This window comes from Mustela lutreola, chromosome 8 (genome assembly GCF_030435805.1).
Source record: "Mustela lutreola isolate mMusLut2 chromosome 8, mMusLut2.pri, whole genome shotgun sequence".
Taxonomy (NCBI): Eukaryota; Metazoa; Chordata; class Mammalia; order Carnivora; family Mustelidae; genus Mustela; species Mustela lutreola.
This window is the reverse complement of record NC_081297.1, coordinates 13785221-13800412: the sequence shown is the minus strand read 5'-3', so window position 1 is coordinate 13800412 and position 15192 is coordinate 13785221. Positions and strand designations below refer to the sequence as shown.

Below are 15192 nucleotides of genomic sequence, written 5' to 3'. Positions count from 1 at the left end.
AAAACCAAATCCTGAAATTACAGATAGACTGCAGACAAGGAAATTAAAATAATTTCTGTAACTGTATCCCCAATGCTTAAAAACACTAGAAATTAGATTTGCCATATATATGGAAGATACAAACTTCTAGTGATAAAAGATATAATGTATGAAATTTTTTAAAAAGCACACTGAATGAAATTAACACCTAGAGTTAAAACAATTTATAAACTCTCCAAAATGAAAACACAAAGAGAAAATAGAGTAAGAAATTGTAAACAGAACATTATTGGGCTACGGGACAACTTATATACACCTACCTGGCATCTCCAAAGAAAGGAGAGGTGCTAAAAAATATATGAAGAAATATGGCAGAAAGTATTCCAAATTTGATAACGGGGGGGGGGGGGAAAAGCCCCTAGGTCCAAGAAGTTCAACATATCCAAGTACAAAAAAACAAACAAACAAAAAAACAAGAAGAAGTAACATCAAATTGCTTAAAACCTCTGGGAAAGAAAAAAATCTTAAAATCAGCCAAAGAAAAAATGATTAAAATCACAACACACATCAGAAACAATGTGAACTACAAGATAAAAGAGCAACATCTTTTAAATATGTAAAGAAAACTGACAACCTAAAATTCTATACCCAGCAAAAATATCTTTTAATAATGAAAGGATAGAGAAGACTTTATAAAGACCTACAAAAGTTGAAGGAATTTATCACCAGAGAGACTTGCACTACAAAAAATGGTATATGAAGTCTTTCAGACAGGAAGACAGGAATGATAGTGGATGGATATAGATCTATAAAGAGTTGAATGAAGGACATCAGAAATGCTCACTACCTGGATATCTATGATAAGCTACCTTGGACATAGTTAAGACTCTTAGAGATCGCCAACAAACATCTTTTAAAATAGAGTGATTATTATAGTTGATAGGCAATATTAACAACAGCAGCTATGTATTTTTCCTCCTTAGCTTTATATTGATCTCCATGTCTGGATTCTAAAATACATTTTTAAGATTTATAGATATTGAGTTTCTAATTCTTAATAGTTTTGCTTTACGAATATTGTTGGTTAGCAACACTTCTATTTTGGACAACTAAAAGTAACTTTGTATTCTATTTGCCTGTTTTAACTGTGATGAATTTGTTCTTCAATATACAGATTGTCTTTTTGAAAGACAACACACCTAAATAAGAAAACTGAATTTCCATATGCCATAACCACCCCAATCACAACTGATGGGTTTACCTGTTGCCTAGAAGACTATAAAGGAAATTGAACACTAGGCCTTGTAACTCATCAGGCACACAGCCTTTCATTGCTCTGGACCCCCTGGAGTCAATTCTATGTTCTAAGAATCTGTCAAGTCCACAGAATTAAGTGTCTAACTCATAAGAATGAGTAACACTGATTTATTCCTCCAGAAGGAAGCTTCACTTTTCCCTTTTGCATGCTTAAACAAAGTCTCATCCATTCTACATGCTCAGGCAATGAGTAATTTCTGGTAAATGCATGTTTTGCAAAGCTGAAAAACTACAACAAATCTTTTTATTTTATTGCCTTTTAAAACCCCACCAAATTTTCCCTTTCTAAATTGTAATACCATGTTCTAGAGATGATGCCACTTCACTGTTTTATCAAAAAGCGAGCCTGTGAATGGTGATTCACAGAGGCTGATTTGCCTTTAATGGGGCCATGTGACGCTTAGGAGTGGTTCTTATTATTAACGACTCTCTTTGCTTCCCTTTGCTTCTCAGTAGAGATCCACATCCTTTCATCAGCTCCCCTAAAGGCCACCATCTCCATTGCTGCAGGAAGCTCCTACACCCTATCTCATCTACTGAGGCCTTCTGCTATTCACTACCCTACTTCCTTTTTCTCACCATCTGTTGTTTCTTTGATTCTTCATTACTTTTCCTGGACTTTAAGATTTAGACAATAAGACTAGATTTAATAAACATTATTGAGTAATAAGAGTAATTATTGTTTGCATATGGCAACTGACAAATACACAGATTTTTTTAAAATGTTTGTTTGCTTATTTATTTATTTGGGGTGGGGAGAGAGAGCACACCCACAAGTGAGTTCAGAGGGAAAGCGAGACAGAATCTCAAGCAAACTCTGCACTGAGTCCAGAGCCCAAAGCAGGGCTCCATCTAAAAACCCTGAGATCGTGAGCTAAGCCAAAACCAAGAGTCAGATGCCTAACTGAATGAGCAACCCAGACATCCCTCCATTCAGAGATTTAATGACTGGATGTAAGCTTTAACTCTTATAGTGGTTACAAAATGACAAGCATTTCCTAGCTGTTGGAGACTTGAAGGTGGCAAGCTCTATAGGGAAAGTGTTGACATATATTCCTGGGGTGATCAATTAACAAAACTGAAAAAGAATATTAATTAAATAGGGCTTGTGAGGACACAGGGGAAAGGACCTTCTCACGCACACCTGTGGGCACTGTACACTGAGAGGACCTGTCCAGATTATGGCAAAGGGCAAGCTGGCAATCACTATCAAAATTTTAAATTACAGATATTTTAATTCAGCAACTTAATGACTCAATAAAATTCTGAAATATGTGAGATGTGAATTATAGTGCTATTTAAAAAACAAAACAAAAAAAAGCAGTTATCTAACTTATCTCTTAGAGGTGGACAATTATGTTGCTTCAAAGACAAGTCCACAAAATATCACAGTGTTAAAAATCCACAAAATAAAACAAAACAAAAAGTAGTACATTCTATTTATAATGGAAAAAATGCAGGAGCACCTGGGTGACTAAGCTGGCTAAACATCCGAATCTTGATCAGCTCAGGTCATGATCTCAGGATTGCGGGATTGAAGCCCGTGTCGGGCTACATGCTCAGTAGAGGGTCTGCTTGAGATTCTATCTCTCCCTCTCCCTCTGCCCTTACCCCCCCCAGATCTCTCTTAATCTTTTGTTTGTTCTTGGAGAGAGAGAGTGAGAGAGAGCATAAGCAGGGTGCAGGGAGAGGGAGAGACAGGAGCCCAATAAGAAACTGGAACCCAGGATCCAAACTGAAGATTAACATCATGCCATATATGTAAGGACCTTCTATTTTGACTGTGAAACATGTGTCATCTTCCCAAACAGAGCAATGAAAATAGGAACTTCTACTTTCTCCATAGTTTGACCTAAAAATACAATTATGCATTACCAAGAAAATTTATTTTATTTGGTTTATCAAATCACTTTGTAAAAAGTAAAATTAAAATCAAAGTAATAAATGATTACAACCTTATTAAAGACAAATGTAGATTGTTTATATAAATAAATAATTCCTTCTAACCACATCCATGGATTTTTTTTTTTTTTTACTTCCTCTGTGTGTGTGTGTGTGTGTGTGTGTGTGTGTGTCTGTCTGTCTGTCTTCCTGAGGTTGTGTGAATATTTCTTCTCTACCCCATGATTAGGGTTCAATTCCTTTACACTCAAATCATTAATTTATTTGGAATTCATTGTATATTACATATAATATGCATTCTACATAGGGTATATTATTTTTTCTCAATAATTAACCACGTGTGCCAATACCATGTATTGAAGCCACATCCAGTTCCACCCATTCCCCACTTCCATCCATCCCTCACATCCTTCACTAAGGCCATAACCATGTTTCACCTGAATTACTTCCACCGGCTTCCAGATGGCCTCCCACCCTACCACCACCCCTCCACTCCAAGAATCTGTGTACTAGAGCAACTGTGTCATTTGCCTACTTAAATCCTTTCAATGACTTTCCACTGCTCTTAGCTTCCCTATGGCCCTGCAATTGCACTCCTAGATATTTACCCCAAAGATACAGATGTAGTGAAAAGAAGGGCCACCTGTACCCCAATGTTCATAGCAGCAATGGCCACAGTTGCCAAACTGTGGAAAGAACCAAGATGCCCTTCAGTGGTCGAACGGATAAGAAAGATGTGGTCCATATATACAATGGAGTATTATGCCTCCATCAGAAAGGATGAACACCCAACTTTTGTATCAACATGGACGGGACCGGAGAAGATTATGAAATAAGTCAAGCAGAAAGAGTCAGTAAACATATGGTTTCGCTTATTTGTGGAGCATAAGGAATAACACGGAGGACATGGGGAGATGGAGAGGAGAAGGGAGTTGGGGGAAATCGGAGGAGAGAAACCATGAGAAACTGTGGACTCTGAGAAGCAAACTGAGGGTTTTGGAGGGGAGGGGAGAAGGGTGGGGGGTTGGGTGAGCCTGGTGGTGGGTATTAAGGAGGGCACATATTGCATGGAGCACTGGGTGTGGTGCATAAACAATGACTCTTGGAACACCGAAAAAAATTAAATAAAATTTAAAAAAAAATTTCAAATTAAAGTTTTTCAAAAAGGAATTTGCAGATCTGTGGGATACACATATTGCCCTTCTCATAGTGGCTATATATTTGGTTGTATGTATCTCTGTGTGTTTACAAAAAAAATCATTATTATTTTGGATGTACACCTCAGGTTCCTTTTCACTATCGTGAACTGAATATTTTAAAAGGAACAGCCATCTTTAACAAGTCAATAATTACTTCCCTTGTCCACTAAAAATTCAAAACCAGTATTCAAGCTAACACCCTGGAGTTACATTTTCCATATTTAAACTGTCAGTTCAACTTGTAATTCATGTGTACCTGTCATATTCTACTACACCTTGCTTCTGCTTTCAGAGAAAAAAAAAGAAAAGCAAACATTTTAGTTTACTAAATGACTTCTTAAAGTAAGTGCCTAAAAAAAAAAAAAAAAAAAAAAAAAGTGAAATTCAAGTTGATGGTAGTTAATATAATTGATTTCAAGGAAAGCAGTGCTAAATGTTAGGTTATTTAGGTCCCTAAAGGGAAGAAAGATTGCTGTTCCCAAGACTGGTAACTAGAAATTGTCATTGCCAACTGCGACGTCAGGCATCTACAATCTTACCCACTTCCCACACATCACTCCCTGAAAATACATCTTTCATAATGGCTTCTCACCCATTCTCTTATCCCATGGCTACATAAACATAAAAAGTTTTTTTTGTTTTGTTTTGTTTTAAAGATTTTATTTATTTATTTGACAGACAGAGATCACAAGTAGGCAGAGAGGCAGGCAGAGAGAGAGAGCAAGGGAAGCAGGCTCCCTGCTGAGCAGAGAGCCAGACACAGGGCTGGATCCCAAGACCCAGGACCCAGGACCCTGGGATCACGACCTGAGCCGAAGACAGAGGCTTTAACTCGCTGAGCCACCCAGGTGCCCCAAACAGAAAAAGTTTAAAAAGTATTTATCTAAAATATTTTCAGCATAACAAAGTTTCAGGCTTTAATTATAAGGTTATATCCAAGAGTGCTAAATAAAATAAAAAATCATACCTCCCTCTCGAGCCAAATACCAGCTTCCACCCAGTATAACCTCTATTAGCTACTCCACTCCAAACATTCTTTAAAAAGAATACCAAAATCATGTTGTTTTGTTAGAAACCTTCTTCAATTCCTAATACGCAAACCAAGGTGGTGCTCTCAAGGAGTTTAACAAGTTGCTCAGAGCTAAGCTCACCATTCTTTGGTTCGCATCAACTTCTCATGCGTACTCTGAGATGAAATGAAGACATTTCAGAACTTTCTCTAGCTATGACTCTCTTACTCTAAGCTCTTTAATTTCAAGCAACTATTTTGCTCTAAGTTGACCCTTATTCTTTTAGAACTAAAATCCAACCAATCTCCTCTGTACCAGTGTAAGTCAGTTACTCTAAATTACTAATTATAGCTCATTTATTAATTGACAGCACTCACTTTACTTCTAAGGATTAGGAATTAAAGCTGGTTCATGTTTTCAGTTCATCTTTTATTTAATACTATCTTTTTTGACCATCAATTGAAGCCATTATAGCACAGTTCCAAAGGAGATTTTTCAAGGAAGGCAGAAATCAATTTTTGCATCTAGACAGAAATATTCATCTGAGAGCCTAGATATGTTTAATAGAAACTGTCATAAGATAATTGATCATTCTGGGGTGCCTGGGTGGCTCAGTCAGTTGAGCCTCCATCTCTTGGTTTCAGTTCGGGTCATAATCTCAGGGTTGTGAGATTGAGCACCAAGTTGGGCTCTGTACTCAACAGGGAGTCTGCTGGAGAGTCTCCCTCTTCCTCCACCCCTCCCCCCAACTTGCACACTTTCAAATAAATAAATCTTTAAAAAAAAAGAAAAAGATAAAAAAAAAAGATAACTGATCATTTGAATTACATAATCCACATATAATTCATTCATGGAATAATACCTCACATGTAACTGTGAAACAGTATCAAGTCCAAAATGTACAGGTTATAGGATTTAGTGCATTAATGAATTTAGAATTAATAGGAAATGTTTGAAATGACTTCTGCTGACCAAGCACCTTTAGAGGAAAGATAAATGATATGCCTGGAAGAAAAAATGGCAAGGAAGGGATGAAACAGGTGAAGGAGATGAAGATATTTTTCAGTTATAAAATATGTAAGACACAGGAATGTAATATACCACAGAGGGGAAAAAAAAAGTCAGTAATACTGTAACAACTTTGTATGACAGCAGACAGTAACTAGACTAATGGCAGTGACCATTTTGTAATGCATATAAATATCAGACCACTATGCTGTACACCTGAAACTAATACAATGTTGTTATGTCAACTATTCTTCAATAAAAAAATGGCAAGGAGAGGGGTCCCTGGGGGGCTCAGTGGGTTAAGCCTCTGCCTTCACTCAGGTCAGGATCTCAGGGTCCTGGGATCGAGCCCCACGTCAGGCTGTCTGCTCAGCAGGGAGCCTGCTTCCCCCTTCTCTCTATGCCTGTCTCTCTGCCTATCTATGATCTCTGTCTGTCAAATAAATAAATATTTTTTTAAAAATGGCAAGGAGAATTGAAATCTGCCCACCAGGATTTTACTAGCCTTTTACACTGGAAAACTGCTCTGCTCTGCAAAATGGTAGTCTATATTAAAACATGAATCAGTAGAGGGAGAGGAGATGGGGAGAGCAAAGATGAAAGATGAAATGATCATATAGCAAAATAGATCCAGGTGTCAAATATATTGGAATACCACTCAACAATGAAATAAAATGAACCTAAACAAAATCACTAATAGGGGTGGGATTATGGACATTGGGGAGGGTATGTGATTTGGTGTGTGCTGTGAAGTGTGTAAACCTGGTGATTCACAGACCTGTACCCCTGGGGATAAAAATATATGTTTATAAAAAATAAAAATTAAAAAAAAAAAAAAAAATCACTAATAGCTTGTATTCTGTACTCTTATCCTCATTTAAAAAGAAATTGACCTTGACATGACATTACATTCAACAACTTAAACCCTGAGCTGCCCAACTAAAGTCATCTGTAGTTGGTCCCGTTATCATCAAAAACTCAACTTTTTTTCCTTAATGGAATTTAGGTTATTAAAATACTACACACTGTTTGAAAATACATTCACTTGAAAATTGATGCTCAAAATAAAATTCATCTGAAGTCTCAGAAAGTGGCCCTTCTGGAAGGTATTTCTTACACGTCCTCACCTTCACATTGGGTTTTGACAGTAGTTTCAACAGCTCTCTGATCTCACTGTTTAATGGCTTGTTCTGAAGCTCTTCGGCCAGCTGCAAGGGAGATCACATGGACAGAGAGAACATTTAGCAAGAGTCTTGTGTAGTTCCACGTGTAACAACTGAGAATCTATCTTGCCACTTTCCAGTGATTAAGGAGAAGTCGGCATGAAAGAAAACAGACGATCAATCACTGCTCCTCTTTTCAGGCCCCTGGTAGCCCAGATCCCAGACCGGGATCTTGGCTGAGTATAATTCAAAAAATCCTATCAGCCAGCTCACCTTCTCTGATTTATGGCAATGAGGGTAAATCCCAGCACTTCATCTGAAGGAAAGGTCTTTTGCATGCAAACAAAGGACTACTTGTGAAAAGGATTGGATCAGGCTTTGACACGATTTTTTAAAAAGAGAGAAAGAAAGAAAAAGGAAAAAAAATGAAAGAAAAAAAAAGTTTCTGAATGAGGTGGTGAAATCCAAAGGGTTTCCAAAAACCCACAGTAGCTTGCTGTTTAGAGCTGGAGGAAAAAGAAGCAGAATGCCTCTGATAGAGCAAATGCTCTGAAACTTTTATTATGTTTACCTACACAGACTAAAAAATCCGTTACTTATAAACCAGGTTCATCACAAAATGACTTACAATAGGTTGACAAGTACTCTGGGGACAGAAAGGCTGACTATATTCTACTGTAACGATCAAGCATTTTTGCTGGTTTTAGTAAAGAAAGGATTGGAACTTTGAACACGCCTCATGTTCCTAAGAAGAGGTCTTCCTATCAACACTCTATTCCATTTTAGGCTATAGTAAAGATCATATAATTTCCTTAGAAGAAAAACAAGACCAAATAGAAAAAGGAATTACAATTGTGAAGTATGCAGTACAGAATTCAAAATATATGCATATATTTTCATTTAAAAACCCTTCGTAAAACACTGCATGAAATTTCTATTTGCTCCTATGGTTTCTACCAAGCTAAAAATAATCGTTCTTGTCTCTGGAGAAGGACTTTTCTCTAAAAGAAGGACATCATAGAATTATATTCCAAAACAAAACCTGATAAAACCGATATATTCATTGGTTATAATTCAAAAAGTGATTTTACTTTTCCAAGGTAAAATTTTTGTTTTTCAAGGTAAAATAATCGTTATATAATTGTTAACTTACAAAAAGTCACAAAAGGCTCTTTGCATTCTTTAGTCGCTTGGTAACAATATTTTTTTAATTTAAATATATTGCTCTGATGAAATTAGAACATGCTACATTTTACCCTCTTTATAGAACAGTCTCTAATTTTTTTAAAAAGCAATATTGTCATCATATAATTGGGCCTCAATCACACTGGAAAGTAACAAATATTTCCCCAAACCCTCAACAGTAAATGTTTTTAAAGTGATAAATTTTAAGACTTTCTCAAGGGCCAATCGCAGCTTACTAGAACTCTCTCTATACCTTCACTCCCCTTCACTTCAAAAATTCTGGTTCTTTACTTCATAAATTCCTCATAAAACACAAATTGAAACATCCCTATAACTTGTAATCTCTGAATAAAACTGGAAGGGAGACAGGGGACTGAACAAATAAACCACTTAGAGATAGATTCCATGTGCTGTATTATCTAAATTAAAATAAAAAACATATATTAAGAAAATCAACTCCCGAAGATGGTCAGTTTTTTTTTTTCTTTTTTTTTCAATTCTAGGGCCCCGATATTTTACTAAACTGCACAATGGCCTGTTTTATCATAATCACAGATAAGCTACAGGGGATCGTTAAAACCCACCTTCACACGAGACCCATTTCTCGTCTGGCTCAGTGTCCTTTATAGTTTATCCAGGTGTGTTTCCAATTCATCCGAGTTTGAACGTTCACAGTAAGAATCAGCAAGGTAGTTCCTCCCCCAGATTGAAAATAAAATTATAGCTACAGGAAATTAACTACTCCATCAATGCCAACTGCTGCTAAAATTTATTTTTTGGTTATGAAGGTAATTTGGAAAGGTCTAATATCCATAAATCATTACTGTGCTTTATAATCCATTTTAAAAACAATCCTTTCTTTTTATGTACTTCAGAAGGCCTCGTTCCTATACTGGTATCTGTAATTTTTTAGCACTGTCAGCAATAGACCTATCTCATTTGTCTTTATTTCTCCAAAGCATTCCTCTTGCCTCTGACTTTCTCAGAACACTCCTAGCTGACAGCTTCTCTCTCTCTCTCTCTCCCTGGAGAGTTGCAGGCTAAAATTTCTAGTACGGAGTTACCCAGGGAGAATGAGAGGGTTAGTTATCTCCAGGCAAAATTTTTAGAGCAGGAGAGTGAATGAAAATCAGCCTAGTATCCGCAGAAGCTCTGTGATGACAGGCCTTCTGGAAACATTTGCAGTTTCTCCTGGTTTTCGCTCCTAGGATCGCACGCATCGGTCTGCGCCAGGATGAGCTCTGCCCGGGCCAGGCCTGGGGGAGCTGGTCCTGGGGAGCTCAGGAAAGCACACTTACGTCATCGGCCAAGACCGCTGCGCCGTGGAGGATGGGCACGGGGTTCTGCTTCTCGTAGTAGTGGAGTTTTTCGTGAATCTGGAAGAAACGCAAATGAATATAAGTTCACCTGCTAGCCAACAGCGAGATATTTGAAGATTTTTATCGCCGCAAATAAAAACTGATTCCAAAGAAAAATTCTATGTTACTATAAACCTATAGAGGACAAATGTGCGTGTGTAATTCACGTACGAGCCAGTGTTTCAAAGGCGATGTCAAATGGGGGGGGGGGGGGGGGCAAGGGGAAATCGTTATCAAAGTGAACCCACAGAAGACATAAACCTTTGTTTTTCCCCTGAATAATTGTTAGTTTTATAAAACCTGTCATTTCTAAAACATAGCGTTTCAATACTTTAAGTTAAAGGTTGTAGTTTATATTCCTGCTAAACACATAAATTATGATTAAAGCCAAGTGATAAGCCGGCACCCCATCCTGACAGGTTGGTACCTGACCACCATCAAGAACATGGGAGCTGGTGCGCTCTGGGAACGCCTTTCCTAGCACGCTGTTCTTTTTAGACTTTTTTTTTCCCTTTATTGTCAACCTTCCCCCACAAATTCAAACTTCTAAGAAACAAAGGGATTGCTTATAGAGACGTTTCTCATAACTGTGTCGCTGAAATAATTTTCTGTACTGTAAAACAAGAATAAAATTATATTATCAAATAAAATGTGATCCTTCCTTTCCCATCATCCCCCTCAAAAACACAAAGGCAAGAATATATCATAATACATTATAAGACAAACAGAGTTCCTTAAAAAAAAAACTAGTATTATCATTAAGAAATGCAAGATGCTTAAAAAAAAAAAAAAAAAGAAAGAAATGCAAGATGCTTTGACAAATGTGAAACTGTTGGCTCTTAAGTTTTATCCATTTCAACTCTTACATAGCTGCCCTTAAAATGTTATACTAGAAAACTTTCTTGACCCTCTTATTTATAATTGAAAAAATTACCCCAACTATATATTGAAACAACTCAGAATTTCCAGTTTTTAACAGGTATTACATAATACACTCACAGGTATCAAGTAATGAACTCTTTAATTAAACTCAAAGCCTAACCAAACTCTCTTGTAAAAAGTCTGGAAGATAGATTTTATTTTGATTAGCCAGATGCTATTGCTAAGAGAGGATTCTATTACCTCTTTGGCAACCTGGCCCTCAATGCAAAGTATCAGGGAAAGAATTTTGACACTTATGATATTACCAGAATTATCAGGGCCACATTTTTACTTAAAATCTTGGAACCTTCCAACATTAATCACCACAGGGTAATAAACCAATCTTTAAAGAATACAAGCTTTAAAAGGAGCAAGATTTGATGTGAGAAACTATTAAAAGTATAATTTAAAACAAAACTATCCAACTTGAGAGCTAAATTAATTTTGCTTGAGACATTATCAAAAATTAGATCACCCCAACAAATACTATCATAGAATACTGAGCTTAGCCTCTCCTACCACTCTTTTAGCTTTCTGATTTCAACATCCGCTTCCCTGCAACAGGAAGCATGGAGGCTCATACTTATTAGGTATCTACCAAGGGTCTGTGTTCCCTACATACTAGTGACCGGAAAGAGAAAAAAAAATAGTGATCGGTACTATCAGTAATATAGTCTTCAGTGAGTTTTGTATTTTAATCCCTTGCCTGCCTCTCAGACTTCCATCTCAGCTGCCTTCTTCACTGACCTCATTCACTGCTGGTGAGCAGGACAGAGAGGAGGCTTGGCGGGTACATGGTAAGTAATGCTGGCTGTTCCCAATGGCTACACGATTAGGGGTGGTTCCTCTCCACGCACCCCCTGCCCCTGTATTTTTTCTTTTTAGCATTTCTTAATTTGTCCAAATTAATTTATATTGAGGCCATACTGTAATTACAATTTAAAACTATATGCCCCAAATTAAGCGTCTTCTGAGCATCTTTTAAAACAATGAGCCCCTCTTTCCACCTCATCTTCTTTAGATCTTCATCCAAGAGATCTGAGAGCATACCCCTACCCTGCCCACCTGGGGACTTTGTATTATATCAAGAGTTTTTAGGGAACATATGGGTGGCTCAGTTAAGCATCTGCCTTGGGCTCAGGTCCTTGGGTCGAGTCCAATATTGGACTCCCTACTCAGGGGGGTAGTCAGCTTCTCTCTCTCACTCTCCCTTTGTACTTTCCTTCTCTCTCTCAAATAAATAAGATCTTTAAAAAAAAAAAAAAAGTTTGGGGGCACCTGGGTGGCTCAGTGGGTTAAAGCCTCTGCTTTGGTTCAGGTCACGAACTCAAGATCCTGGGATCGAGCCCTGCATCGGGCTCTCTGCTCAGCACGGAGCCTGCTTCCTCCTCTCTCTCTCTGCCTATCTCTCTACCTACTTGTGATCTCTGTCAAATAAATAAATAAAATCTAAAATAAAATAAAATAAAAGTTTTAATGTTCTAGAATTTCTAAATGCTAGTAACCCTGCGTTGATTCATGTTTTGCTTCAGGACATAAGTTTAAATATTAAGTTGGGAGGAAAGTAAAAATTACTCTAAGTAATTTTGAGATGTTGACAGTTTCCATAATCAGTGACTTTTACTGGCATTTATAATATCCAGGAAGAAAATTAAAAACAAAAATGATTTTTAAATTCTAACAGAACAGGTAACACATATAAACTTCACTCCAAGGTCGTCCAACAGAACTCTTTGTGATGTTGAAAACGTTCTGTACCTGTTTGTCCAAGATGGTCAGACACTAGCCACGTGTGTCTACCAAGCACGTGAACTGTGGCTAGCTTACTGAAGGAACTGTATTTTTAATTTTATTTTTTTATTACTTCAAATTTAAACACCCTCATGAAGCTTGTGGCTTTCATATTCAATAACATGGCAAAACTCTATGTTAAATGTTCTGTAACTCGCCTTTACTCACCAGAAAACTTTATTCTGATATAGCCTGGCCAATTTCCCTGAAGGTCACCTTTTCGAACCCATCGGACAAATACGCAACCAAAGACACAGCATCTAATTACTAAATATCATGTATTGCCAAACCTGCAAAATCTCATTTGACTAAACACTTCCCTTTGCAAATTCAACTGTGTAATAAAAGAATACTTCATTTTTCTCCCCGGAACAAAAAGAGAAGAGCAAAATGCAAGGAGTTGCCAAAAGAAAGGAGACAGAAATAAAGAAGACTGGAGAGACAGGAGACTGAAGAGACAATTTCATACGATAGCAAAATAGGCAATTATTCAGAAATAAGCTCCTAAAAAAATGGCATGCTAAAATATTTAGAATACACTAGTAAGAAAAGAGAACATTTCAAAAGAGCCATTTACGCTCCACTAAACTATGTGTTCGTAAGGGTTTGTTTTCTAGAATTACACTCATATCAGGAAATAAAAATTTTATACGCTACTGGCACTAAGGACTAGGTATCTAGTCAACCATAAAGTCAGAAAAGAAATAATAGGCTTCTCTCTTCCTCTTTTCATCTTTGTTTTCCATCCATGTGCTACTTCTAATAATAAGAAATGCCAAAAGTTGTTTTCATGTGTTTTTTTAAGTTTTGTTTTAAAGTCCAGTTAACTGAAAATATAGTATTAGTTTGAGGTGTACAGTACAGTGATCCGGCACTTCCATACGTCACCCAGTGCTCGTCAAAGCAAACCCCCTCCTTAATGCCTATTACCTATGTCACCCATTCCCCCTCTCCCTCGGGTCACCATCAGATTGTTCTCTATAGTTAAGAGTCTGTTTCTTGGTTTGCCTCTTTCTCTTTTTTTCTTTCGTTCATTTGTTTTGTTTCTTAAATTCCACGTATGAGTAAGATCCTATGGTATTTGTCTTTCTCTGACTGACTTCTTTCACTTAGCATAGTGCTCTCTAGCTCTGTCCACGTCACTGCAAATGGCAAGATTTCATTCTATTTTTACGGCTGAGTAGTATGCCATGGTATATAAACACACCACCCCTTCCCATTCATTCTTTCCCATTCTAAAAATTTTGAAATGTTCTAATTATTAATGGTCCATTTTAAACACTTAAAAAATTTACAAAAAATAAAATATGATAAACTGCAACCCACACCAAAATTAAATAGGTATTAGCCTTGTATATTTGCTTCAAATATTTTATAAAATAATTTATTAGTGGTAAGGCTAAAGACCCACACTCTTTCCTCTCTGCCAAGAAAAAAAAAATAAGTTGGAACTGCCAAATAAGATTTCCATATGTGTTTTCATCTTTTTAAACATATATGTATTGATAAACAATATAAGCTATTTTTGAAAGTACATAAATGCACTGTTCCCCCAACACCTGGGCTTTTCATTCAATACCACATTGAGAAATCTAGCTCCATACATGTAGATACGGTTCATTCATTTTAACAGGTGAATAATATTCTGTCATACTAATTAACAGTATCTGACATATCATTTTTTTTTTAAACTGAGAAATAGGTGTTTGTTTCTGCTCTTTGCTGCCGAATATCCTTCCACACCACTCCTCCCTATGTTGTGATAGATACCTAATGGTGTTCGAAGGTTTCCTGAGCTCCCAGACCTTGCCAACACTTGGTGTTATCAGACATCTTGCTAATCAGATGGAAAGAAAATGGAAGCGCCGTACAGTTTTCCTTCATATCTTCTCCAATCTCTGACCGATGTTTTCACAATGGTTCTAGAGACAGAGACAGTTGCTCCCAACCTCAGTTCTCCTTGTCCACAGTATCTGAACCATAGCTACAAAGCATCTGCCTAGTGAAGAGCTACATTTCCTCCCACTTCTACCTTCCTCCCCTCTCCCTGAGGCTCCGTTAACACAGGACAGGAGCTGTCAAACACGATGTGTAAGTTGTAAGTGCCACTTCCTGGTGGAGGCTTTTATGAAACTGGCATGCTTCCTCCCTACTCTCCCCTCCACCAGCTGCGTGCAGACCATGGCAAGGCCTTAAGAGACAGCAAAGCCGCCAGATGGAAGGACCTGGGTCCCCAAAACACCTTATGGAGGAGAGCAGTGCATCAACCTGACATTCCCTCTAAACGATCACTGAGCAGGAAATCAACTTCTATTGTACTTATGCTGTGACAATTTTGGGGGACTAATTGTCAATTGTC

At 37.3% G+C, this 15192-nt stretch overlaps 1 protein-coding gene across 3 annotated transcripts in view; it reads right to left on the bottom strand.

The window, feature by feature from the left end:
• Positions 1-15192, bottom strand: part of MPP7 (MAGUK p55 scaffold protein 7) — a 284579-nt gene that overhangs the window by 100502 nt on the left and 168885 nt on the right. For all 3 annotated transcript variants that reach the window (XM_059183826.1, XM_059183828.1, XM_059183827.1), the window contains 2 exons: positions 10062-10139; positions 7543-7623 (listed from right to left, as the gene is read on the bottom strand). In XM_059183826.1, the coding sequence (XP_059039809.1) occupies positions 7543-7623; positions 10062-10139 (159 nt within the window). The remainder of the gene's footprint in view (positions 1-7542; positions 7624-10061; positions 10140-15192) is intronic.